The 26,395-nt window shown below is 42.3% G+C and overlaps 1 protein-coding gene across 2 annotated transcripts in view; it reads left to right on the top strand.

Moving 5' to 3' along the window:
- FEZ1 (fasciculation and elongation protein zeta 1 (zygin I)) overlaps window positions 1-26,395 on the top strand; it is a 51,682-nt gene that overhangs the window by 10,510 nt on the left and 14,777 nt on the right. The window contains exons 3-5 of one of the 2 annotated variants that reach the window (XM_011934606.1): window positions 3,912-4,011; window positions 22,883-22,969; window positions 25,761-25,929. In XM_011934606.1, coding sequence (XP_011789996.1) covers window positions 3,912-4,011; window positions 22,883-22,969; window positions 25,761-25,929 — 356 coding nt within the window. Of the gene's footprint in view, window positions 1-3,911; window positions 4,012-22,882; window positions 22,970-25,760; window positions 25,930-26,395 lie in introns of those variants that run through there. The other variant, XM_011934607.1, reaches the window with a different exon arrangement.

The raw sequence follows: 26,395 nt of genomic DNA, 5'->3' as shown, positions 1-26,395 counted from the left end.
TAGACAAGGGAAGTACCCAGGCTTGAGGGAAATGTCAGTAAGTTAGAATTCTAATAAGCCCTTTAAGCTGCCTGCCATACTGTCAGAAATAGGTATATTAGGGTTTGCATGTGTGTCAGGACTGATAGAACCCTGATGGCTATGTTGCCAGTTCCAGGCCCTGGAGCTATTTGTACACGTGTCCTGGCACCCCCCAGTCTCCACCCTCCTCCACTGGGTTTGCTCAAACTCTGCCAGCAGCCTTTCCCAAAGCCCCTGCTCTCTGTGGCGAAAGACACTTAGGTCAATTCTGCAGGCACCTAAGCCCAGCTGTAAAATATGCATCTGAAAAAGCCTTTTCTGTTATATAGGGATGGAGAGAGCAAATTGAATCTCAGGTGTCATGGAAGCATAATGATAGGAACTGAGGCAACCTGTTTGATCTTGTTCTCTGATGAATGATAGAGGAGATAGTTTTCAAAGTCTTCTTTCCCCAAGGTAAGAGTAAATAGCAGGATGCTTCTCAGGGAAGTAAAACTTTACAGTCCACCTCCAGGTACTCACAAAAGGGGCGATGCACACTCCCAAGAACCCTGCTAATAATGGGATATATGATGGGATAGACGGCCCTTCCCGTCCTCTTCCTCACAGAAAGCTGTTTCCCCCGCCCTGGCTGCATCGGCTCCTCTGTTGCTGAGGCTGCTGGCTGCCAGCGTTCTGCTTGTGCCTTCCTTGTGCCCTTCCCTGGGCTGGAGATTTACATAGAAAGTGGCCATGCACCCCTGCTACCTTTGTCATTCTTCCTTCTGTAGATCCATGAAAGCACAATGTTCAGGATCATTGTAGGTATGGGTTTTTCACACAGAGCCAGTTTCTTTTCTTTCTTTTCTTTTCTTTTCTTTTTTTTTTTGAGATGGAGTTTCACTCTTGTCGCCCAGACTGAAGTGCAATGGAGCGATCTCGGCTCACTGCAACCTCTGCCTCCTGGGTTCAAGCGATTCTCCTGCCTCAGCCTCACAAGTAGCTGAGGTTACAGGTGTGCACCACCACACTCAGCTAATTTTCACACAGAGCCAGTTTCTAAACTGCTCTCCTAGGTTATGATTAGGAACTTGGTATATTATTCTGATGCCCATGCCGATGCCAATTATGTAATTCATAAAGAGTTGGAATTGTTAAGTGGTTAGGATTATGGGCTCTGTAGCCTTGCTGCCTGAGTTCAAATCCCACTTTTACCATTACTGGCAGTGTGAGCTGAGACAAGTGAATTAACTTCACTATGTTTCCATTTTTTTCTCATTAGCATCTGCCTTGTGTAAGTGTTGTGAAGAACGAATGAGTGAATCCATGCTTAGAATCCAGTGTAGAATAGTACCTGGCTCATAGTAAGTGCTCAGCAAGTGTTGACAGATATTGTTATGGTTAAATGGACACTGGATAAGTATGGAAAGGGTATGCAAGTGATTACAAAGAGATGAAAGCTGCTTTATCTTAAAGCTTGTTTATAAACTTCAAAGGATAAAAAGTATGTCAGCAAGGAAAAAGGAAGCCTGGACAAAATATGAAAGAGAATGAGGATGGCTTGAAATCCTGAGAAGATAAAAGTTTAGGGAATTGTCACTAAAAATCTAGAATCAGAAGATAAAATTCAAAGCTTATCAGCAAAGGCTCAGATGAGAAAAGCAGGCACTCTAAGTGATCCCGAGAGAGCCCCTGCTTATCACTTTAAGGATGTAAATAATCTCAAGGTCATTGGAAAGTGTGTAGTTCGTTAAAGTTCTCAGCTTCCCTCCAGCCCGGGAGAGATACAAAAGGCTCCTGCTTATTTTGGGCTTTGCTGAATTTCATTTCTGCAGGCGCTTCCTGCAGGGACGACTCTGAAGGTCAGGGCCTGTATGCATGTTCAATCTTGCAGCAGAGAATGTAATGCAGTGATGTAAAGAGCCGTCCTACAGTGATCTTTCCAGCGGGTGTGGTGCCTTGGAGTTTTGTCTTGGAGAAAGCAAATCCTATTTGCTTCTTGGCTCTAGAATGCTAATGGCACTTGGATTTAGAATTAGCCTGGATTAATGCAGCTCTAATAGTGCCTGATGGAGATTAGGATATCACCCATGGTTTAAGAAGTCTGCTCTGAAATCCTGCTGAGTAGATGGCTAATGAGTACTTGATGAGTTCTCTTCAAAGTGTTTTCTTGTAATGGTAGGAAAGTAATGAATAAGCAGATGCCCCAAGCACTGCCATTAAATTGTGTTTTCTTGGGTTCCTTTTATTTGTTCCATCACCAATTATATGCATTGTGCACTAAGAAAGTCTTTTTGCTTATACACCCATATATCATGTTGCATTCCTGACATAAACAAAATCAGGAATGTGATGTGATATATGGGCATTTTGTTTAGTTAATAGTGCCCTCATTACTTTCTCATTTCAAGTGTCTGTGCGCTTGTATATATACACACATTGCTTATTTTTAAAATCTTGCTCTCACAGGTATAATTTGTGTTTGACATGCATAGCACCTGAAGGAGATTGCAGCATAGAGCCCTAATTTATCATTATCTAATATTTTAGTTTAGTTTTGTTTGTTTGTTTTGTTTTTTGAAACAGTGTCTTGCTCTGTCACCCAGGCTGGAGAGCAGTGACACAATCATGGCTCACTGCAGCCTCGACTTCCTAAGATTCTTCCCACGCACCAGGCTATCCTCCCACTTCAATCCTCTTGAGTAGCTGGGACTACAGGCCCATGCCACCACTCCCGGTTAATTTTTGTATTTTTTGTGGAGACAGGGTTTCACCATGTTGGCCAGTCTCGTCTCAAACTCCTGGAGTCAAGTGATCTGCCCATCTTCGCCTTCCAAAGTGCTGGGATTCAGGCGTAAGCCATCGCGCCTGGCCTCATTAATATTAATTCAGGTGCCATTGGCTTCCATGGCAGTCATTATCTTAAGGGCTTTGTTTACTGATTTACATTAATCTCTTGGTGTTGAATAATTCATGTATCTTCCTGATGTGTGAGTGTTTGTGACTCTGAAATTTTCCCCAACCTCCCTCCTTTTTTTTCCTAAGAAATCTTTCTGAAATAAGTTAAGGAATAAGAATTGTAGAAAGCCTTTCTTATAACGTACATATCAGAATTTTAAAAAGAAATGTAATAAATGCAGCCCCATCTTTCCCCACTAAAAATGAATTGTGTAGACAGAGGTGTATTTATTGGTTTCTTTTATACACAGTATTTACCTTAGAGTGTCTGTGATATTGGAATGACACAATGCAGGATTTAGATTCGACATTGCTAGAGGGCAGGATCTAGCAACCCATGGGTTTGACAGAACATTTTGGGTAGTAAGTAAGTACTCATAGCATTGGCATTATTCCCTTACCTACATTAGATGTCAAGGAGGGAATTCCTGATCATTTAGATTGCAGACCTCTGAAACTGAAATGGTTATAAACTAGATAATGATTCTGATCTTAATGAGATTCAGCCAGAAAAACTGCCCAAATCTCTCTGTCTCTATGTTCCTCTCTCTTTCTCCCTTTCTCTCTCTCTCTCTCTCTGCCCATAGGAAAAGAAACATGGGCATCTCTGACATTCAGAAACATGAGCTATTTGGATGAGGGGCAGATTTATTTTCAGAGCCAGAGTCGGTTTGATTATAGACGCTGCCATTTGTATCTCAATGGTAGGAAATTCCTCTTCCCTCAAGCAAACACCTTTCACATTGAAGCCCCTGGCCAGGCTCCATGGACTTTCTCCCCTGGATGTGCCTCTGATTCAGTTTTTAAGCTACTTTGCCCCTGCATGCTGGACGGCAGATGATCTCAGCCTGGCACACACAGAAGCTTCTCTCCTCTCCCAGCCCAGCTCTTCCTTCCTCCAGGCGGGGCCAGGCCACAGATGTGTGTTAATGAGAGCTTCTCTTTGTTTACAGGGTTTGGGATGCTCTGACAGACAATTACATCCCTTCACTGTCAGAAGACTGGAGGGATCCAAACATCGAGGCTCTGAATGGCAACTGCTCTGACACTGAGGTACCTCTCTGGGGCCCCTGGTTTAGCAGGGCTTGAGAAGATGTGGAATTCAGTTAGAAAAACATTCAGTAACTCAACAGTCTTCCTTGCTGTGTAATAAAGCTCAAAATTGTTGATGGAGGCTCATGCCTGTAATCTCAGCACTTTGGGAGACCAAGGTGGGTAACTGCTTGAGTTCAGTAGTTTAAGACCAGCCTGGGCCACATGGTGAAACCCCATCTCTACCAAAAATACAAAAAATTAGCCAGGCATGGTGGCGCTTGCCTGTGGTCCCAGCTACTCAGGAGACTGAAGTGGGAGGATTGCTTGAGCCTAGGAGGCGGAGGTTGTAGTGAGCCAAGATCATGCTACTGCACTCCAAGCTGGATGACACAGTGAGACCCCATCTCAATTAAAAAAAAAATCGTTGGGAAGGTAGGAGTTGTGGAGGAGGGTGAAAAATAAGATAAGGAAGACACCCAATATAGCTGAAGTGATAGGAATGGTTATCTATAGAAAAGCATAAACACAGATTACTTCTATTCGGTTGGTGCAAAAGTAATTGTGGTTTTTGCCTTTACTTTCCTTTTTCTTTTTTTTTTCTTTTTGAGATGGTGTCTTGCTCTGGTGCCCAGGCTGGAGTGCAGTGGTCCGATCTCGGCTCACTGTAACCTTCGCCTCCCGGGTTCAAGGGAGTTTCCTGCCTCAGCCTCCTGAGTAGCTGGGACTACAGGTGCACGCCACCATGCTTGGCTAATTTTTTGTATTTTTAGTAGAGACTGGGTTTCACCGTGTTAGCCAAGATGGTCTCGATCTCCTTACCTTGTGATCTGCCTGCCTTGGCCTCCCAAAGTGCTGGGATTACAGGCGTGAACCACCACGCCCGGCCTGCCATTACTTTCAATACTTCTAACCTGTGTACTACAACATGAAGAATAAAGTGGCCTGAAATAAGAGGAGAAAACTGTCACGGGCTTCTCTTGGGTTCAAACAATGATGGTTTTAAAAAATTAGGTTTTCCCATCTTAAATGAACAGTTCAGGCCCACCAAAAACAGTGCTGAGAACAAGTGCTGATGGATCTTGCACTTGACAATGGCCAGAGGTAGGGCCCAGATATTAGCAATGTGGCCACACGATGGGGAAGAAGTCTCTCTTTTTTTTCAGACAGGGTCTCACTCTCCACCTAGGCTGGAGTGCAGTGGCGCAATCTCGGCTCACTACGGCCTTGACCTCCTGGATTCAAGTGATCCTTCAGCCTTACCCCCACCCCCTCCTTGAGTAGCTGGGACTGCAGGCATATGCCACCATGCCCAGCTAATTTTTGTATTTTTTGTAGAGATGGTGCTTTGCCATGTTACCAAGGCTGGTTTCAAACTCCTGGGCTCAAGCAATCCACCCAACTTGGACTCCCAAAATGTTGGGATTACAGGCGTGAGCCACCATGCTGGCCTAGAATTCTTCATGAAACTCAACCGCCGGGCGTGGTGGCTCAAGCCTGTAATCCCAGCACTTTGGGAGGCCGAGATGGGCGGATCACGAGGTCGGGAGATCGAGACCATCCTGGCTAACACGGTGAAACCCCGTCTCTACTAAAAAATACAAAAAAAATTAGCTGGGCGAGGTGGCGGGCGCCTGTAGTCCCAGCTACTCGGGAGCCTGAGGCAGGAGAATGGCGCGAACCCGGGAGGCGGAGCTTGCAGTGAGCTGAGATCCGGCCACTGCACTCCAGCCTGGGCCACAGAGCGAGACTCCGTCTCAAAAAAAAAAAAAGAAAGAAACTCAACCAAGGGGAACATTTATGTGTCTGGACCAGAGTCACACTCCATGAGTTACTGACTCCAAGGAAGAAAATAGCCTAGGGGCTTCTGAAGAATAAAAATGAGATTTATTTTGAGTTGATTTGCAAAGGCCATAAAGGGGGTGGCCTTTCAGAAGATCCAAATTGCCCCTCCCATCTGAATCTACATATGGAGTGGTTTCTTAGTCGGTTCGGGCTAGACTAAGTAATTTATAAACAACGGAAGTTGATTTCACAGCTCTGGTGGCAGGGAAGTCCAAGATCAAGGTGCTGGCAGATTCAGTATCTGGCGAGGACCGACCTGCTTTCTGGTTCACAGACGGCAGCTTCTCACTGTGTCTCCTCATGGTAGAAGGGTCTAACGTGCTCCCTTGGGCCTCTTTGAGAAAGGTACTTGTGGGCATCCCACCTCCACGGTCTCATCACCTCCACAAGGTCTCACTGTCTAATACCATCACTTTGGGCGTTAGGATTTCAGCGTATGAATTTGGGGGGTGGGACATAAACATTCAGAGCACAGCAAAAGGTAAAAATCATTTAATGGCTCTATGTTAAAAGCCAATTTCTGCCTCACTTGGTTTTCTAGTTTCAGCTGTGAAGGAAATCTTGACAATTTATCATCAGAAGGGCTGTCACAGCCCTGTGGGCTCAGCAAGTGATAGAGTTGGATGGATCTAATCTTTCTAAGTGTTTCAGAATTGAGTCCAAGTAAAAGAGCAAGAAACAGATTCCCCTTACGCTGCAATATAATTGTAGATTATTGCTCAAAATAGCACAGCAAAGAGATCAGCAGTTGACTGATTTGTTGAAAATGTAGCTGTATATATCCTTCTCCATTTTTCTAGTAATTAGCAATCTAAGGTAATCAAAACCTGAAGGCTTCATTGAAGGCAGCAGGTTAGATGGTGACTTTGAAACCAAGATTTCCTGCAAGCCTCCTCAGCACAGACATAGGAGGCCGTGTCTCAGGTCCTGTTTTGAAATCTCGGCTGTGCATTTTCTCTTGTAATGCTTGCAGGTATGGTGCTTAGTACTTAAACAAACTGCAAAGGAGATGGAGGCAATAATGGAATAAATCTAGTTACTGAAATTAAATCAGGTCCATCATGGTACAAAAGGCAAATTTTGCTTTGTTATCTCTTTTGACACCTTTCCAACTCATTTTGTGGATTAAGCCAAAGGATATGTAAGATACTCTGCCCTTCAAAAGGGCTTTAATTTATCCTAATTTCCAGATTTCCCTCAAGAGGGTTAATATTTCAGGGCAAACTGAATGACCCTGAGAAGGATGAGCTTGAGCCCTGTTCCTTGTAGTATTTCTTATATCTAACCCATGGGAAAAGGACAGGGTAGCAAAAGTAGATGGATTAAGGCTGTTTTATTTCATCCTCTTTTATTATCTGGATTAATTACAGTAGGAGCTCCATTACCTGCCCTAAGTTTAAACGATTTACCAAATTAACCAGTGCTCTGTATTCCTTCTGTAAAACATACGACCAAAAGCACTTGGCATGCTGACTATGCACAGCTGTGAGGTTTCTCTCTCGTCACCCCTCATACCTCCACTTAAGTGTTCCATTTTTTAAATACATTTTTTATTTTTTTGAGACGGCGTCTTACTCTGTTACCCAGGCTGGAGTGCAATGGCGTGATCTTGGCTCACTGCAACCTCCGCCTCCCAGGTTCAGGCAATTCTCCCGCCTCAGTTTCCTGAGTAGCTGGGATTACAGGCACCTGCCATCATGCTCAGCTAATTTTTGTATTTTTGTAGAGATGGAGTTTCACTATGTTGCCCAGGCTGGTCTTGTTTTTTTTTTGTTTGTTTGTTTTGTTTTGTTTTTTTGAGACGGAGTCTCGCTCTGTCGCCCAGGCTGGAGTGCAGTGACCGGATCTCAGCTCACTGCAAGCTTCGCCTCCCGGGTTCACGCCATTCTCCTGCCTCAGCCTCCTGATTAGCTGGGACTACAGGCGCCCACCACCTTGCCCGGCTAGTTTTTTGTATTTTTTTAGTAGAGACGGGTTTCACCGTGTTAGCCAGGACGGTCTCGATCTCCTGACCTTGTGATCCGCCCGTCTCGGCCTCCCAAAGTGCTGGGACTACAGGCTTGAGCCACCGCGCCAGGCTCAGGCTGGTCTTGAACTCCCGACCTCAGGTGATCCACCTGCCTTGGCCTCCCAAAGTGCTGGGATTATAGGTGTGAGCCACTGCACCTGACCAAGTGGTCCATTTTTGAGAATCAGTTGTTCCCAAACCTGTTTGTGCTGTCCTTGTGACTGTACTCAGAAATTTAATTAAATATTGTACCCACTAATGAATTGTGACTGCAAAGAGAGTCATTTTTTGTTAAAATCAAAGTAACACATCTACATAGTTTAAAAAGTTAATTAATGCTTTGAAAGTAATGCACTGTAAGTACAAGACAAAACAACCCCCGCAAACAGTAGACCCCTGCCTTCTTGTCTTTCCCTACTCCATAGAGGCAACTGCTTGCACTTCTTTTAGTTGCCTTTTTTTTTTTTTTTTTGCATATAGCTCCAGTTTTATAGTGGGGCCATATGGGGCCATGTGGGGCCACATGGGGAAGCTCCAGTGTTCTCTGGAGGCAGAAGTAGCCAGGGGAGAGCCAGGCTAGTGCCTCAGGAATGGCAAGACGGGGTAAACAGTTTAGGACTGGCTAGTTTGAGTAATTTCTGCAAGCTGTAAACATTAGGGATGGTCCTTAGTGCCTAGGACCTGACCCTGGGATGACTAAGGCAGAGGACTCTGCCTCCTGGGATGTAGAGGTCAGGTAGAGGGGGCAGGGCTTGGCTTTGGTTAGTTTGCATATAGAAGGTTTGCTGAGCCCTTTGCTATCTCTAAGAATTGGCTATTTTTTTTTTTTTTTTTTTTTTTGGTGACAGAGTCACACTCAGTCACCCAGGCTGGAGCGCAGTGGCATGATCTCCGCTCACTGCAACATCCACTTCCCAGGTTCAAGTGATTCTCCTGCCCCACCCTCCCAAATAGCTGGAATTACAGGAATGTGCCATGACGCCCAGCTAATTTTTTTTTTTTTTTGTATTTTTGTTAGAAACAGGGTTTTGCATATTGGCCAGGCTAGCCTTGAACTTCTAATCTCAAGTGAGCTGCCTGCCTTGGCCTCCCAAAGTGCTGGGATTACAGGTGTGAGGCACTGAACCCAGCCAGAATTGGCTAATCTTGAAGGTACAGTCTCTCTGCACCAGAAAGCTCTTTAAAATGTTAGAAATCAAAATTTTCAGAAAATTAAAAAGTATAAATAACACAATGCTTAAAGGCATCAGATACTGTATTGTGTCAGTTCCATGTTTTTTTTTTCTTGAAAACATCCCAGTTAGTCCCTTTCATCTTTTTGCTACAAACTGGTCTGGTCATTCGCTAGATCAGCTGCACAGCTGCTCCTGGAGAATGTCCTTCCCTTCATGCTGGGGATTCTTTTGTCTTCCTCTCCTGTCCTCTGGTTGCCATATTTAAAAAATCTTTCTAGATATAGTTCCTTGTTTTGGTGAAAAAACAACAACAAACCAAACTCTTCAGCATATTTTTGAGAAAGGGGTACAGAGGAAATGGTTTTTAGGATATATAAGAATATTATTATTTAGCATTCTGAGGGCTTTGTTCTCTTCTAGCATTAGGTTGTGTTGAGAAACCCCAAATCTGTTCTGATTCCCAGTCCTTTTGGCTGACTCTGTTCTCCATCTTTAGATTCCTGCTCCTTTATTGTGTGACTTTTTTGGTTCTCTCTGGAAGTTTTTAGGATGTTCTCCTTTTCCTTTCTCTTTTGAAATTTTACAATAATGTGCTTTAGAATGAAGTTTTTTTTTTCCTTCATTGTGTTATCTCAGTGAATCCTTTCAACCTAGAAGCTCATGACTTTAAATTGTGATGTTTTCTTATTATTTTTCTGAAGATTTACTATTTCTATTTACTGCCTCTGTGGAGATGATTATATAGCTTTTCTCCTTTATGATGTTAATGTGATGAATTTCATAAATTAATTTGCAAATGTCAACTCAACCATGCATTCTAGAGATATACACAACCTCATCATGATGTATTACCATTTTATTTTATTTTGTTTTGTTTTTCCCCATATCTTTATTGAAAGGTAATTGGCATATAATGAACTGCACATATTACAGTGAGCAACTTGGTAAATTTTGACATCTGCATATATCTGCAAGACCATCACCATAATCAAGATATTCAACATATTCATCATCCTTCTCTCTTGCTGCCCAATCTCTGGGCAACCACTTATCTGCTTTCTGTCATTGTAGATTAGTTTTCATTTTCTAGAATTTTGCATGAATGGAATCATGCAATATGTACATTTCCTTTTGTCTGGCTTATTAAACTCAGTGTAATTAGATATTCATCCATGTTTTAAAGTATAGCAACAGTTCATTTCTTTTTGTTGTTGAGTAGTATTCTGTTCTATGGATATGTCACCAGTGGCTTATTCATTCGCTTATAGATGAACAGTTATTTTTTCTACTTTTTGCATATTTCAAATGAAGCTGCTGTGAACATTCTTCTGTAGGTCTTTGTGTGAACATATGCTTCCATTTCTCTTGGATAAAAACCTATGTGTGGAATGGCTGAGTCATATGGTAGGTGTATGTTCAACTTTTTTTTTTTTTTTTTTCTTTTATTTTAAGTTCAGGGGTACATGTGCAGGTTTGTTACATAGGTACATTGGTGTCATGGGGGTTTGTTGTACAGATTGTTTCATCACCCAGGTATTAAACCTAGTATCCATTAGTTATTTTTCCTGATCCTCTCCCTCCTCCCACCTTTCATCCTCCAGTAGGGCCCAGTGTGTATTGTTCCCTTCTGTGTGTCCATTTGTTCTCATCATTTAACTCCCATGTCTAAATTTTTAAGGAACTACCAAACTGTTTCCCAGTTTGAGAGCTGTAATTGTCCCATATTCTCACCAACACTTGCTATGGACAATCTTTAAAATTTAGACATCTTCATGGGTAGTAACAAAATTGATACCTTATTTCAGTTCTAATTTGCTTTTCTCTAGTGACATAGGATATTGAGCATCTTTTCAAGTGATTATTTACAATATGTGTGTGTGTGTGTTTTTGAGAAAGGGTCTTGCTGTGTTGCCCAGTCTGGAGGGCAGTGGCTCAATCTCAGCTCACTGCAACCTCCACCTCCCGGGCTCAAGCAATCTTCCCACCTCAGCTCCCCAAGTAGCTGGGACCACAGGTGCACACCTCTATGCCCAGCTAATTTTTGTATTTTTAGTAGAGATGAGATTTCACCATGTTGTCTAGGATGGGCTCGAATCCCTGAGCTCAAGTGATTCACCTGCCTTGGCCTCCCAAAGTACTGGGATTATAGGCGTGACTGTGCCCGGCCTGTATGTCTTCTTTGGTGAAATGCCTCTTCAAATCTTTTGTGCATTTTCTTAGTACATTGTCTGTGTTCTTGGTATTCAGTTGTGTTTCTTTTTTCCTTTGAGCCAGAGTCTTGCTCTGTCGACCAGGCTGGAGTGCAGTGGTGTAATCTCAGCTCACTGCAAACTCTGCCTCCCAGGTTCAAGTGATTCTCCTGCCTTAACCTTCTAAGTAACTGGGATTACAGATGCACACCACCATGCCTGGCTAATTTTTGTATTTCTAGTAGAGACAGGGTTTCACCATGTTGGTCAGGCTGGTCTCGAACTCCTGACCTCGTGATCTGCCCTCAGCCTCCCAAAGTGCTGGGATTGCAGGCATGAGCCACCATGCTTGGCCATGAGAGTTTCTTATAAATTCTAGATAAAAATCATTTGTTGAATACATGTTTTACAAATATTTTCTCCTAGTCTATAGGTTGCCTTTTAATTTTCTTAACATTATCTTTTGAAGAGCAAACGGTTTTTAAATGTGATGAAGGCTGAGTGTGGTGGCTCATGCCTGTAATCCCAGCACTTTGGGAGACTGAGGTGGGCAGATCGCTTGAGGTCAGGAGTTGAAGACCAGACTGGGCAACATAGTGAGACCCCCTCTCAAAAAGAAAAATTAGGCTGTGCGTGGTGGCTCACGCCTATAATCCCAGCACTTTGGGAGGCCAAGGCGAGCGGATCACGAGGTCAGGAGATTGAGATGATCCTGGCTAACACGGTGAAACCCCATCTCTACTAAAAAAAAAAAAAAAAAAAAAAAATTAGCCTGGCATGCTGGCGCATGTCTGTAATCCCAGCTACTAGGGAGGCTGAAGCAAAAGAATTGCTTGAACCCGGGAGGCAGAGGTTGCAGCGAGCCAAGATCGTGCCATTGCACACTCCAGCCTGGGCGACAGAGTGAGACTCTGTCTCAAAAAAAAAGAAAAGAAAAAAAGAAAGAAAAATTAAATGCGATGAAGTCCAATTTATTGATATTTTCCTTTTTATACTTTGTGTTTATGTTGTATTTAAGAAATCTTTGTTAAACCCAAGGTCACTAAGATTTTTTTTCTTAAGTTTTCTTCTAGAAGCTTTATAATTTTAGCTCTTGTATTTAGGTCTATGATCCATCTCAAATGAGTTTCTTTCTTTCTTTCATTTTTGAAATGGAGTCTTGCTCTGTCGCCCAAGCTGGAGTGCAATGACTCAGTCTTGGCTCACTGCAGCCTCCACCTCCCAGGTTCAAGAAATTCTTCTGTCTCAGCCTCCTGAGTAGCTGGGATTACAGGTGTCTGCAACCATACCCAGCTAATTTTTGTATTTTTAGTAGAGACAGGGTTCTACTATTTTGGCCAGGTTGATCTCAGACTCCTGACCTCAAGTGATCCACCCGCTTTGGCCTCCCCAAACTACTGGGATTACAGGCATGAGCCACTGTGCCCAGCCTTCAAATTATTTTTGTATATAGTGTGAGGTAAGGGTCAGGTCTCATTTTTTAAAATTTTTGATATAAAGTATTGCTGTTTCCCAGGCTGGTCTTGAGCTCCTTGGTTCAAGCCATCCTCCTGCTTCAGCCTCCCCAATTGCTGGGACTACTGAGGCACTCCACAGTGCTGGGCTTCAAGATTTATTTTCTTGCATATGGCTATTCAATTATTCCAGTACCATTCATTGAAAATCTTATCCCTTCCCCATTAAATTGTTTTGGCATCTTTGTTGAAAATCAATTGATCATGTATGTGTGGATCTACTTCTGAATTATTTATTCTGTTTCAATGGTATATATATGTGTGTGTCTTTTTTTAACATCCCTAATTTATTTTAAAATGTGTCTATCTTTATGCCAATCTCACACTGCATTGATTGCTGTAGCTTTATGGTAAGTCTTGAAAATAAAGTAATATAAGTTCTCCAACTGTGTCCTTTTTTTTTCTTTCCAAATTTGTTTTAGTTATTTTAGGTTCTTTGCATTTCCACATAAATCTTGGAATCAGCGGATGAATTTTTGCAAAAAATCTTGCTGGAAATTTGACTGTGATTGTGCAGAGTCTACAGATCAATTTATACACGTAGATCAATTTGTCATGTTAATGTGATGAATTATATTAATTGGTTTTCAAATATTAAACCAGCATTTTATTTTAAAATAAACCCCACTTAGTTATGATATTTTATCTTTTTTATATAATGTGAGATTTGATTTGCCAATATTTTATTAAAGATTTTTGCATCATGTTCTTTTCCTGAAATTTCATTTTGTTCTAATGTCATAAAATAAGTTGGAAATTATCCTATCTCTACTTTGTTAAAGAACTTGTATTACACTGGTATTATTTCTAACTTGAATGTTTGATAGACTATACTAGTGAAAGCATCTGGGCCTAGGGTTTTTCTCTGTGGAAGATTTTCGTTACAAATTCAGTTTTACTGAGTCAGGTTTGATAAGTTATGTTTCTCGAGGAATTTATCTATTTAATCATTGAATGTATTGACCATTCATTTGTTTATAATTTTGTTTTGTTATTGAAAATGTCTATAAGATTTATAGTGATGTTCCCTTTTCTATTCCTGACTTTGTTAATTTGTGTTCTCTCTCCATCCCTCTCTCACTCTCTCTTGTCAGCTGGTCTGTGGGATTATCACCTTTATTCATCTTTTCAGAGAACCACTTTTGATTTCTTTGATTGCCTTTTTTGTTTGTTAACTTTTTAGTTTATTGATTCTCTCTCTTAGCTTTATTATTTCCTTCCTGTTACTTAGCAGGAGTTTAATTTGCCCTTCAGCTTTTTTAGCTTCCTAAGGAAGGAAATTTGATTATATTTTAAACTTAAAACAATCTTAAAGCTATAAAATTCCCTTTAAGCACTGTTTTAGCTGAATTCTACATATTTTGATTGGGTAGGTTTTCATCATTCAATTAAAAACATAGTTTCTAATTTTTTCTTGCAATTTCTTCCTTAACCCATAGGTTATTTGGAAGTTTGCTGCTTAATTTCAAAGTGCTTGGGAGGTTTTATAGCTATCTTGCTAAAAATTGATTTCTAATTTAATTTTGTCAGAGAACATACTTTGTATGACTTAAATCTTTTAAAATATGTTAAGACTGATTTAGGGTCCAGCACATGGTACATCTTAGTGAATGTAATATGTGCCATTGGAAATGATGCGCATTCTGCAATTGTTGGTTGTAATGTGCTATAAATGTCAACTAGGTTAACTTGGTTGATAGTATTGTTGAATTCCTCTGTGTTCCAAATGATGTTTTTTGTCTGTTTATTCTGTCAACTAATGAGAAAGGTTTATTAAAATCTCCAACCATTATTGTGCATTTATTTCTATTTCTTTAGTTCTGTTGATTTTTGTTTATATATTTTGAAGCTCTGAGTACATCTCCCTGATTAGTTGATCCTTTTATCATTATGAAATGTCATTCCTCTGTAATACTTATCTTAAAATCTACTTTGTCTGATATGAATGTAGCCACTTAAGCTTTCTTATGCATACTGTTTGCAAAGTGTGTGTGTGTGTGTGTGTGTGTGTGTATGTGTATCTATCTCAATCCTTTTAGTTTCTGCCTATCTCTCTTTTTATTTAGAGTGCGTTTTTGCAGGTAGCATATAGTTGGATCTTGTTTTTATATTCAGTCTGACAATTTATGCTTCTTGATTATTGTGTTTAGTTTATTTGCATAGTGTATAGTCCACTGACATTTGACATAATATTGATAATTTGTGTTGAAGCGTATTGTCTTCATTTCTGATTGTCCCATCTAGTTTTGTTTCTGTTTTGTTGTTCCTCTGTTCCACCTTTTTTGCCTGCTTTTGGGTTAATCAAATATTCTTTGGCTTTCCATCTTATGTCTTCTGTTGGATTTGTATCTATACCTCATCGTATTTTTTTTTAGTGGTTTCTCTAGGGATTACACTATACATTATTAAGTTATCATAGTCCATTTAGAATTAATATTGTGCCACTTTACATAAAATGTAAAACACTTGTCATAGTATAAAGTCTATTCCTCCCATCTTTTGTGCTATAATTGTCATATATTTATTTCAATCTACATTGTATACTCCACAACACAAAGTTATTAGTTTTGCTTTAGACAGTTAGTTGTCTTTTAAGAAAACAGAAGAAGGAAAAAAAAAAGATTCTTTAAAAATATTTACCTACATATTTATCATTTCTGGTGTTCCTTATTTTTTCCTGAAGACCCTGATTTATCATTTCCTTTCAACCCAAAATACTTTTTATAGCGTGTCTTGTAGTGTAGAGCCACAGGTGACAGATTCCTTCAGCTTTCATTTATTTATTTCATTTATTTCATGTTTTTCCCTTCTTTCAAGGATCACAGCCTTGCACTGCCTGTGTCCAGTGCCTGAAAACAATTGGCTCATAGATTTTGTCCAGATTGTAGTTGTTTATGGTAGGAGGGATAAGTCCAATACTAGCTACTCTGTCATGGCTGAAAGGGGCCATCTCTTCTGTTTTTGCTTTCTAGAATTCCTTTTATTCAAGTATTGGACTTCTGAAGCTGATCTTCTGAATATTTTTCTCCTCTCATATTCTATCTGCTTATTTTGTTTCACCCTCCAGGGAACTTTCTCAGCCTTCAGCTCGGTGGAAAAGTCTAAATTTTCTATCATACCTTTAATTTCTAAGAGCCCTTTCCAGTTTTTACAAAATTTGTGTTTTTTTTTCTTTTTTCTGGTCTTAGTAAGTCTACATCTTCATAGTTTTTAGATTAATTCTGATAAATAGAACACGTTTTGAGGAAGAAAGGTGTTCTGTTATCCTTCTGAAGGCAAGCATAGTAGTTTCTTAGAAGAGGTTTCTTCTGCTCTCTCTGTTGCTTTTGATTTCCCTCCTCTATACATTTTTGTCTTTCATGTTGGGGGTTATTTTCAAATGTCTGGCAATCCTTGAGCATCTTTTCATATTTAAAAGTGAGGCCTTATGGTCAGGCATGGTGGCTCACACATATAATCCCAGCACTTTGGGAGGACAAGGCGGGAGGATCCCTTGAGCCTAGGAGTTTGTGACCAGCCCCATCTCTACAACTCTATCAAAAAAAAAAAAAAAAATGCAAAAAGGTAGCCAGGCATGGTGAATGGAGTGCACTTACAGTCCCAACTACTTGGGAGGCCTAGGCAGGAGGATTACTTGAGCCCAGGATTTTCAAGACCAGCCTGGCCAACATAGTGAGACCCTGTCTCTACAAAAAGTAAAAAAAAAAAAAAAAAAAAAAAAAAAAAAAAGCGTTAGCTGGGCCTGGTGGCATGCACCTGTAATCCCAGCTACTTGGAAGGCTAAGGCTAGAGAATCGCTTGAGCTTAGGAGTTTGAGGCTACAGTGAGCTATGTTTACACCATTGCACACCAGCCTGGGCAACAGAGCAAGCCCCTGTCTCTAAAAACATTAATTTTTTAAAAAACAGTGGCTGGTGATAGCTCACGCCTATAATCTCAACATTTTAGGAGGCCAAGGCCAGTGGATTGCTTGAGCTCAGGAGTTTGAATCCAGCCTAGGAAACATGGCAAGTTCCCCATCTCTACAAAAATTACAAAAATTAGCTGGGCATGGTGGCATGCGCCAGTAGTCCCAACTACTCAGGAGACTGAGGTGGGAGGATGGCTTGAGCCCTGGAGGAAGAGGTTGCAGTAAGCTGAGATTGAGCCACTCCCCTTCAGCCTAGGTGTCAGAGCGAAGCCCTTGAAAAAAAAAAGTGAGGCCCTAGAAGCCTATGGGGTCAGGGCTTGTTTCCTGCTGGATCACAGTGCCAGTAAGGACCTATGCATCTTGTTCGGAGATCTTGGCAGCTGGCACGTATTTGTAGACTTATAGTATCCGTAGAGAGGTGTCCTCCAATGGCTTGATGGACAGAATAAACAAACTGCCAGTGTCCTTGGAGCCTAATCAGGGAAGGAGGCCAGGGGTCTGTCTGGTGAGTCGGTCTGTAGAGTCTTACATCCTCTCTCTGTTTTTGGTAAGAACCCTCACCCTCACTTTTAGGTGGCCTGGTGCTCTGAGTCCAGAGGCTCTAGTTCAACCTGCTCAGAGTGAAGTCTATAGTCCTTTTGAGCTGAGAGGATGCAGTTCCCTTCCTATCTGGGTTGGAAGAAGACACTTGGGTCTCACTATTCTTATGAAGGATACCAGCAAATCTTCCTTATGTAGCCCCACCTTGCTGCCCCTCAGGGTCTGCAATTCCTAAGCCATTCAGCATCTGCAGTGTGACGCCCTTTACCTTGGGCAGCTTCCTCTCACCAAGTTTAACCCTGCTGAGCCTGCTGGGCCAGCATCTGTTTTCTGGCATTTCTCTTGCTGTTGTCTTTTCTCCTGTTCACTTTGTCCCTTTTGGGTTATTCTTTTTTGATCCCTTGACTCTCATTTTAGTAGGGTTTGAGGAGGAAGGGCTGATAAATGTGTGCCCAATCTCCTGTGTACCCACCTTCTACTATAAAGAAATGGAAACAGGAAATCATTTTAAAAATTATGTTATGGACTGGGCGTGGTGGCTCACACCTGTAATCACAGCACTTTGGGAGGCTGAAGTAGGAAGATCACTTGAGCCTAGGAGTTAGAAGCCAGCCTGGGTAAAGATAAAGAGGGAGTACTAGACTCACTCTTTACAAAAAAAAGAAAAAGTTTGCCATGAGTGGTGGTGTGCACCTGTGGTCTTGGGAGGCTGAGGTGGAAGACCTGCCTGAGCCCAGGACTTGGAGGTTGCGGTGGACTTTGATCATGTCATTGGACTCCAGTCTGGGTGATTTTGTGAGACTGTTTAAAAAAAAAGAAGTTATTATGTGGATGATGCAAGAGAGACTGTGGAACTCTCCTCAGAGTTTCATTGTAAGCTTGGTCCTACACTAGGCACTTGGTGAATAAATAAATGTACATTTACATTTTTACGTCAAAATAATTTGCTTGAGTTAATAAGTCTGTAGGAGTCATTATTATTTTTCTCACAACTTACCACTTTTATTGGGGCTTTCAATTTATCAATCTATTCTGTTACTGTGATGTAAAACACAGTCTCCTTTTACCTTATAACCTTTATTTAATAGCAGACAGTGGTTGTCTGGATAAGAGGAAATTGGAAGTCCAGGACAGTGAATTATGTCTTTCATATTTTTGAGACAGGATCTCACTATGTCAACCAGGCTACAGTACAGTGGCAATAGTCATGGCTTACCGCAGCCTCCACCTCCCTGGCTCAAGCAGTCTTCCCACCTCAGTCTCCTGAGTAGCTGGGACTACAGGTGTGCACCACCATGCCTGGCTAATTTTGTTCATTTTTTTGTAGAGACAGAGTTTCACTATGTTGCCCAGGCTGGGCTCAAGTGACCCTCCCACCCTGGCCTCCCAAATTGCTAGGATTACAGGCATGAGACACCATACCCAGTCATGTCTTCCTCTTTTCCAGGTGACTAAATAGCTAAGTTACCTGTGGAAGTGGACTGAATCTAGATGATAGTACTGCTCTCAGTCCTCTCTTTTTCAATTGTTCATTAATTCTTTCAACAAATATGTGTTGGCTGCATGCCCTGGTGCATCTCCCTATGGGAATGCACAGCCATTGACTTAATCCACGCAGACGTTTCCTGGTTGTTCATAAGCATAAAAGGGACATAGTTACCAGGCATAGTGGCTCACACCTGTAATCCCACTCGGGAGGCTGAGGTGGGAGGATTGCTCGAGGCCAGGAGTTTGAGACCATCCTGGGCAACACAGTGAGATCCCTATCTCTAAAAAAATTTAAAACAAAAAAAAATCTTAGTCAGGTGTGGTGGCACCTGCCTATAGTCTCAGCTACTTGGGAGGCTGAGGCAGGAGGATCACTCGAGCCAAGGAGTTCGAGGCTGCAGTGAGCCATGATTGTGCCACTGCATTCCAGCTTGTGTGACAGAGTGAGACCCTGTGTCTAAAAAAAAAAGGGACATATTTGTGGTGAATTTCTTTTTTTTTTTTTTTTTTTTACTTTTTGTCTGAAGGTAAAAATGTATCTTTGTTCTCTTAATTTTTGTCGGGGGGCAACCACTCATGTCAAACAATAGTGGTAAGGGGAGGAAAATATTATGAAAAGGGCTAAATGTGCTGTAAAAATTACCTTTTCTATGAATGGGGTCATTTGAAACACTTTAATAAAATACACTGGTTAATAGTCATTATTGGGCCAGGCGTGGTGGCTCAAGCCTGTAATCCCGGCACTTTGGGAGGCCGAGACGGGCGGATCACGAGGTCAGGAGATCGAGACCATCCTGGCTAACCCGGTGAAACTCCGTCTCTACTAAAAAATAGAAAAAAACTAGCCGGGCGAGGTGGCGGGCGCCTGTAGTCCCAGCTACTGGGGAGGCTGAGGCAGGAGAATGGCGTAAACCCGGGAGGCGGAGCTTGCAGTGAGCTGAGATCTGGCCACTGCACTCCAGCCTGGGTGACAGAGCGAGACTCCATCTCAAAAAAAAAAAAAAAAAAAAAAAAAAAGAATCAAGGACTCCACATAATTTTAATCATCATTCAGAACACTTTACTGTGCAGCAAGAGTTAGCAATGTTATAGGCCTCAGGGAAGGTTCTCTGCATTTCTTTTCAAGTTTTAAGCTTTCATGTTATAGTCCTAGAGGCACACTCTTACCAAAAGCAGGAGGAAGAAACAGCTTGCTGAATGGTATGGCCAGACCCCTTTCTGGATTCAAATCTTCTCAATTCTGGGAAGAAGTCATTTGGAAGAATGACTTTTCTTGGAAGAGCATAGTTCACTTCAATAGTATACAAACAGCTAGCAAGTTTTTTGTTTTTGTTTTTTTTTTTTGGCAGGATCTCACTTTGTCATCCAGGCTGGAGTGCAGTGGCATAATCATGGTGAGTCTCCATCTCCATGGCTCAATTGATCCTCCCACCTCAGCCTCCTGAGTAGTTGGGACTACAGGTGTGCCCTCATGCCTAATTTTTCTATTTTTTGTAGAGATGGAGTCTCGCCATGTTGCCCAGGTTGGTCTCGAACTCCTGGACTCAAGCAATCCTCTCATCTCGGCCTCCCAAAGTGCTGGGATTATAGGTGTGAGCCACCACACCTGGTAACAACTAGCAGTTTTAGCTGACAAAGAAATTCAACCCCAAATGACCTGGTCTGAAGTTATTTTTGACAGGTAGCTTCTCCACTGCCACACAAGGGACTAAAGGAACTCTCTACCACAACTTCTATGTCTGTGTCTTATGCTAGGATCAACAGTATTTATAGGCACAAGGGCTGTCATTTTTCAAAAACCTTTCTTTGTCCCCATTTCGTTGTTTCCCCTCCAGCTCTCCACCCTGTGCACAGGATACTGTCCTGGTCAAGGAGGGGAGGGAGGGAGTCTGTAAACAGTGCCTGTAAAGAGGCGAGGGCTTTTGCAGAAGTGATGGATGCTGTTGGAACAGAGCAAAGTCTAGCAGGATGGACAGAAAATGTGGGAACCAGATCTAGGGAGGGTGGGAAGGGTGAGAGGATCAGAATCAAACACTGGAGCGGGAGGAGAAGAGGCTGGGGCACGATGGAGGTGGGGAAGCCCAAGGATTAGGGGGTAATCTACACATAGAGGGAAGGAGCCAGGGTTTTCTTGGCAGTATTTTGTGTATGCCTCTCCTTTTATTTTATTTTTTAGTGGCAGACTTCTGAGAAATAAGAAAACAATGGATGAGCATGGTTCCCATAATAGTAGGAACTCACAGTACCTTTCATAAGCTTATAATTGATTTTCCCATCTCTATTTTCCCAAGCCTGACAATTCAGACCTGGAGGCTTTGTGTCTGAGAGGGGGAGGGGAGGGAAGCTCTACCAGTGCATCATTACGGCCACAGCCCAGGCTTATTAGCATTTGAGCAGCAAGAAGGATCTATCTCTAGAAGCTTCCTCCTTGCTTTCTTCCTGGAACTCCCCAGGGAGTGAGGACCTTGGGGAAGGAGGAGATGGTGTAGTTGAAAGAAGCAATATTAACAGTCAGGGATGTAAACCCACTAAAATCAGCCACATTTCAGAAAATGTAAACATGACATTTTTATATAGACTTAGTGCCCACCACCCCTTACCCCCTGCCAATTTCTGATTATAGACTAACAGTTGCTGTTAGATGCTTATAAAAAATAAACCTGTTTCCCAGGATGAGCCTAACTTGGGCTCACACTAACTCGGGCTCGGAACATACTGATAAATTTATTCCTTTTTCTCTCCTAATTTTGATCTGGAGGAAAAAATGTATCTTTGTTCTCTTAATTTTGGGCTAACTTCTACTGCAGGACTTTCTGGCCTGAAGAAAGTTCTTCCACATGAGTGTAGTTGTGAACAAAGTGTAGCTCCAGGAGTTTTGTTCTGCATAGTGGGGAGCGGTAGAAGCCACGAGGCTACCACAGGTGGTGGACTTGGCAGAGAGAGGAGCATATGGGTTTGACAGCGGAAATAGATGTCACCATCTGGTACACAGACCCTTCAGATGATTCCATTACCTCCCTGTCCTACCCCATATCTAGGTTGAGCACGGGTGGCATTTAAGATATATTTGCTTATTTTTTTTTCTTTTTAAATGATACAGTCCTGGTTTTAAGCAAATGGAGATAAAAGGTGATGTGCTCTGTTTGGGATGTCTGCCAAGGCAGAGCTCACAGAAGACGGGAGAAGTTTCTGAGGATAGACTACCTCTGACATGATTGCTTGGATTGGCGCTGGGCTGTTTCCTGTTAGAAAAGACAGAATACAAGCCCCAGGGAAGGGGCCAGTCAGTGTGCCAGCTACTGGAGTGAAAGGAGGATTCATTCCTGGATGAGAGGTGACTCAGCAGAGAGATTTCCTAGAGACACCTCCTGCCTCCCCCTTGGCTGACATTCAAATCAGACTTCTAGACATACAGCTTGTGAGGTGTTCAGGGATTAATTTTTCTGTGGCACAAATATAAGTGCCAGACTATGGCAGTTTGGGATATGGTCAGTTGAGCCAGATATGCTTTGACTATCTTGTTAGGTTTAAATATCTAGAATTCTGATGGCTGTGAACTTTGAGAATCTTACTTGGGATTATGGAATTATAGAGACACAGGGCAAATGAGATAAATGGGTTTCTCTTTCATAGTTTTGTTGTTGTTTAGTTCATGCGGTCAGGTTATTCAGTGGCACGTCCCATGTAGATTTCTTACATCTGCCATCAGCTATGACATCATGCCTGGATTCCAGTAACAGGATGGCATTTCATCAAATTCTGAAAGTCATCATTATTTGGACTAGAACAACCTATTCCTTAAAATGCCTAGTAATACGAAATCTGGAAACAAACCCCCAGGGTGGAACTTCTTAACAAAATCAGGGCACCTTTGCTGCAGTTTGTTGCAGTGTCACTTACCTGGAGAAGGAGCCTTGTTCACCCCAGGATGACCTGTCTTTGGGTTAAAAAACAGTGCTGTTCCCTTCGAGTCAGAATGGTGCTGGCCACTCCCCCATCATCTTTTCCTGCCAAGTTGTATTCAGTGCAGCATGCTGGAGTCAGTGATGGGGCAAAGATATGTTTGGAATTGGATGAAACTCTGGACACCTCTTCAGCTCCACTGTTTAGACAGCAGCTGGCTGGAGTGGCCTCCCAGTCAGTATCATCCATTCTTGAGACTAGAGGCAATCCCACTTCTGCTGACAGTCACCCAGAATTCCATCTCCCTACCTCCTCTCCAGATCCATGAGAAAGAAGAGGAAGAGTTCAATGAGAAGAGTGAGAATGATTCTGGTATCAACGAGGAGCCTCTGCTCACAGCAGATCAGGTATGAGTATCTCTCCAGGTTATTGGGACCTTTCATTCTTTTAATGGAGAAAAAGTTCAAGAGAACACACTTGCTACATCCATTTAAGGCAGAAGAAAGATATGTGGTCATGTGATGCCTGTGCTGATGGCTCAGAGTATTTTTTGTTTCTTTTTTTCTTTATATATATATTTTTGAGACAGAGTCTTGCTCTGTCACCTAGGCGGAGTGCAGTCGCGTGATCTTGGCTCTCTGCAACCTCTGCCTCCGGGTTTAAGTGATTCTCCTGCCTCAGCCTCCCAAGTAGCTGGGGCTACAGGCATGCATGACCATGCCTGGCTAATTTTTATAAATTTTTTTTGGAGACATGTAGTTTCACCATGTTGGCCAGGCTGGTTGCAAACTCCTAACCTCAAGTGATCTACCTGCCTCAGCCTCCCAAAGTGCTGGGATTACAGGCACGAGCCACCATGCCTGGCTTTTTTTTTTTTCATTTTGAGACAGGGTCTCACCCTGTCACCTAGGTGGGAGTGCAGTGGCACAATCAGGGTTCACTGCAGCCTCAACCTCCCTGGTCAAGCGATACTCCCACCTCAGGCCCCTAAGTAGCTGGGACTACAGGCATGCACCACTATGCCCAGCTAATTTTTTGTACTTTTAGTGGAGATGAGGTTTCACCATGCTGCCCAGGCTGGTCTCAAACTCCTGGACTCAAGCAATCCACCCGCCTTGGCCTCCCAAAGTGCTGGGATTACAGGCATGAGCCACGGTGCCTGTCCAACTCAGAGTATTTTTGATAAAGCATTTCCTTTTTCTTTCTGCCTCAGGTTGCCCACCTGCAGCGAACATGAATGTCATTCTTGACACTTGGGATAGTTGGGGTCAGTCTCTGATAGTAGCCAGAGACAGGCGTAGTGTTTCGATTCCTGCCAAGCCTTCTTATTGCAATTCATTGTACTTGGAGTCAAGATGCTTAAATAAGGGTCCCAAACACCTGTTTTTCCAAAAAGAGAAGTGACAGATGAGGCTTTTGTGTGATGGATATTTTCTTACATTTCATAGAACACTCAAAATTTTGAGCCTTCCAAAAGGAGTCTTAGAGCCACTTTGGCTTTGTGAAAAAAGATAGAGTGCTTCGCATTCAATTGAGATCATAATAGCTTTAATAATTTATTACTTAGGATAATGTTCAGTTTCCGGATTCCTTCTTCAATGTTTTAGTCAACAAATATTTATGGGTGCTTATTTTGAGCTAAACACTACATAAGTTTCCACAAAGTCTTTCTGCAAAGCTCCACTGGGAGCCTTCAGTGCCAGAAAGTGCTTTTTAGCAACAAAGGTGCTTTTTCATATCTGTGATAAAAAGGTGGAAATTGAAACAGGTGAGGATTAGGAGACTAAAGAGAACCAGATTTTTAAAAATAGGGGCTAATAGCTATTCTTGTGACTTGTAGGAGGAACTACAATTCAATGATACGAACTCAATTATAACTACTCTTAGAGAAAGGGACATTCAGCCATAAGATCCTGACAGGGATTTGTGTCATTTGGTTGCATTCTGTGAAATGGCTTTCAGTAGTCAAAGACTGGCTATCTCCTAAGTTTGTGAGTAGAGGTGAATAGGTTTGGGAATAATAATGGAAATTATTCTAAAGGAGGAGATCCCAAAGCCCCTTACCTTTGGTCCAGCCCACTGTGAAGAAACTGCCTCAAAGACTATGGTGCTGGCCTTGGAGATTTAGTCCATCCATGGAGAACAGAAAAAGATGAAGGTTGTGACAAAACTCATCTAAAGACCTGCTTTCAGCAGCAGTCTTCTTTATTTGTAAATAATTAATGTACAAAGTAATTCACTCTTTTTTTTTTGGAAACAGGATCTAGCTCTGTTGCCCAGGCTGGAGTCCAGTGGACCGATCTTAGTTCACTGCAACCTCCGCCTCCTGGGCTCAAGGCAACCTCCCAGCTCAGCCTCCCAAGTAGCGTGGACTACAGACACACGTCACCACAACTGGTTAATGTTTCTGTTTTTTTGCAGAGATGGTGTCTCCCCATGTTGCTCAGGCTGGTCTTGAACTCCTGAGCTCAAGTGATCCACCTGCCTCGGCCTCCCAAAGTGCTGGGATTACAGGCAGGAGCCACCATGCCCAGCTAGTAATTCACTCTTGTTCCTTTTGGCAGATATCTAATTTTCCCTCCACTTCTGGGAGCTGGCTCCTGTCAATAGTCTAGATTAGAGCTGGGATTCTTATCTATTTGCTGCTCTCTAGACTCTACCTATCCTTCTATTATTTCATTATCTCTATTTTCATTTGTTGCTGGGCAGCTTCAGTTCTTGTCTAGGTGAATTCTGGAGAAATAGCTGTTTTCCTCCCCATTTTGTGTTGTTCTAGAAGCACACCGTTTTTTCCAGTCACATGTATTATGACAATTAATGGACTGGGTTTTGTGTTAAAGTTGGGTGAATGAAATGTTTTCCCACTTAGAAATAAAGAGCTCAGCAAATTGAAGTAAATGTTCCCTTCCAGGCAGCTCTGCCTTGCTTCCTGAAAGAGTAGCTTATTTCCAATAAATCATTTATCTAAATGGAGCTCTTGGAAGAGGTTTTACATTAAAGAGTGCTTTACATTAAAGAAAGAGTGTATGCAAGCCTTTGGTTGGAACTACTTTTATTATTCAGTATTTATTTCAAAACGATATTGCTTTAGACATTTTCAGATAGCTAATTAGAAACATCCTTAACTGATCAAAATTCAAGCCAGAGTGCCCCTCTAGCAGAGAACACAGTTAGCACTCTCTCATGTACCTTCTTCAGGTAATTGAGGAGATTGAGGAGATGATGCAGAACTCCCCAGACCCTGAGGAAGAAGAGGAGGTTCTGGAAGAAGAGGATGGAGGAGAAACCTCCTCCCAGGCAGACTCGGTTCTCCTGCAGGAGATGCAGGCGTTGACACAGACCTTCAACAACAACTGGTCCTACGAAGGTGAGGGCCCTGGGTGCTGGGCTGGCCGAGGAGGAAGCACCTGCTCGGGGCCAGGCTCTGGGCTATGTGCTTTGTACAGGGCTAATAGAACCCTGATCACTGCCTCAGAGCAGAGCCTTGCAGATCTAGGCAGTCAGCAATACCTTTCTCACTTTCTTTCTTACATCAGGAGAGAAGTTCGCATTTTTGAGAAAAAAATAAGGTAGTTGAGCAAAATTTAAATGTTAAAACTAACCAAAGACTAAGGCAGAATAAGCAGAAGAAATCTGAACTACTGTGTAAAAGCAATGAATGATGCTACCATAAAATCAATGAAAAAAAGGGTAATAACAGCTCATATTTTTGAAGTGCTTTCTATGTGCCAGAACTTATCCTAAGACTTCCTTCCTTCCTTCCTTCCTTCCTTCCTTCCTTCCTTCCTTCCTTCCTTCCTTCCTTCCTCCCTCCCTCCCTCCCTCCCTCCCTC

Source organism: Colobus angolensis, unplaced genomic scaffold (genome assembly GCF_000951035.1).
Source record: "Colobus angolensis palliatus isolate OR3802 unplaced genomic scaffold, Cang.pa_1.0 Scaffold137, whole genome shotgun sequence".
NCBI classification, from domain to species: domain Eukaryota; kingdom Metazoa; phylum Chordata; class Mammalia; order Primates; family Cercopithecidae; genus Colobus; species Colobus angolensis.
The sequence above is the reverse complement of the archived record's forward strand: the minus strand, read 5'-3'. Positions and strand labels throughout refer to the sequence as shown.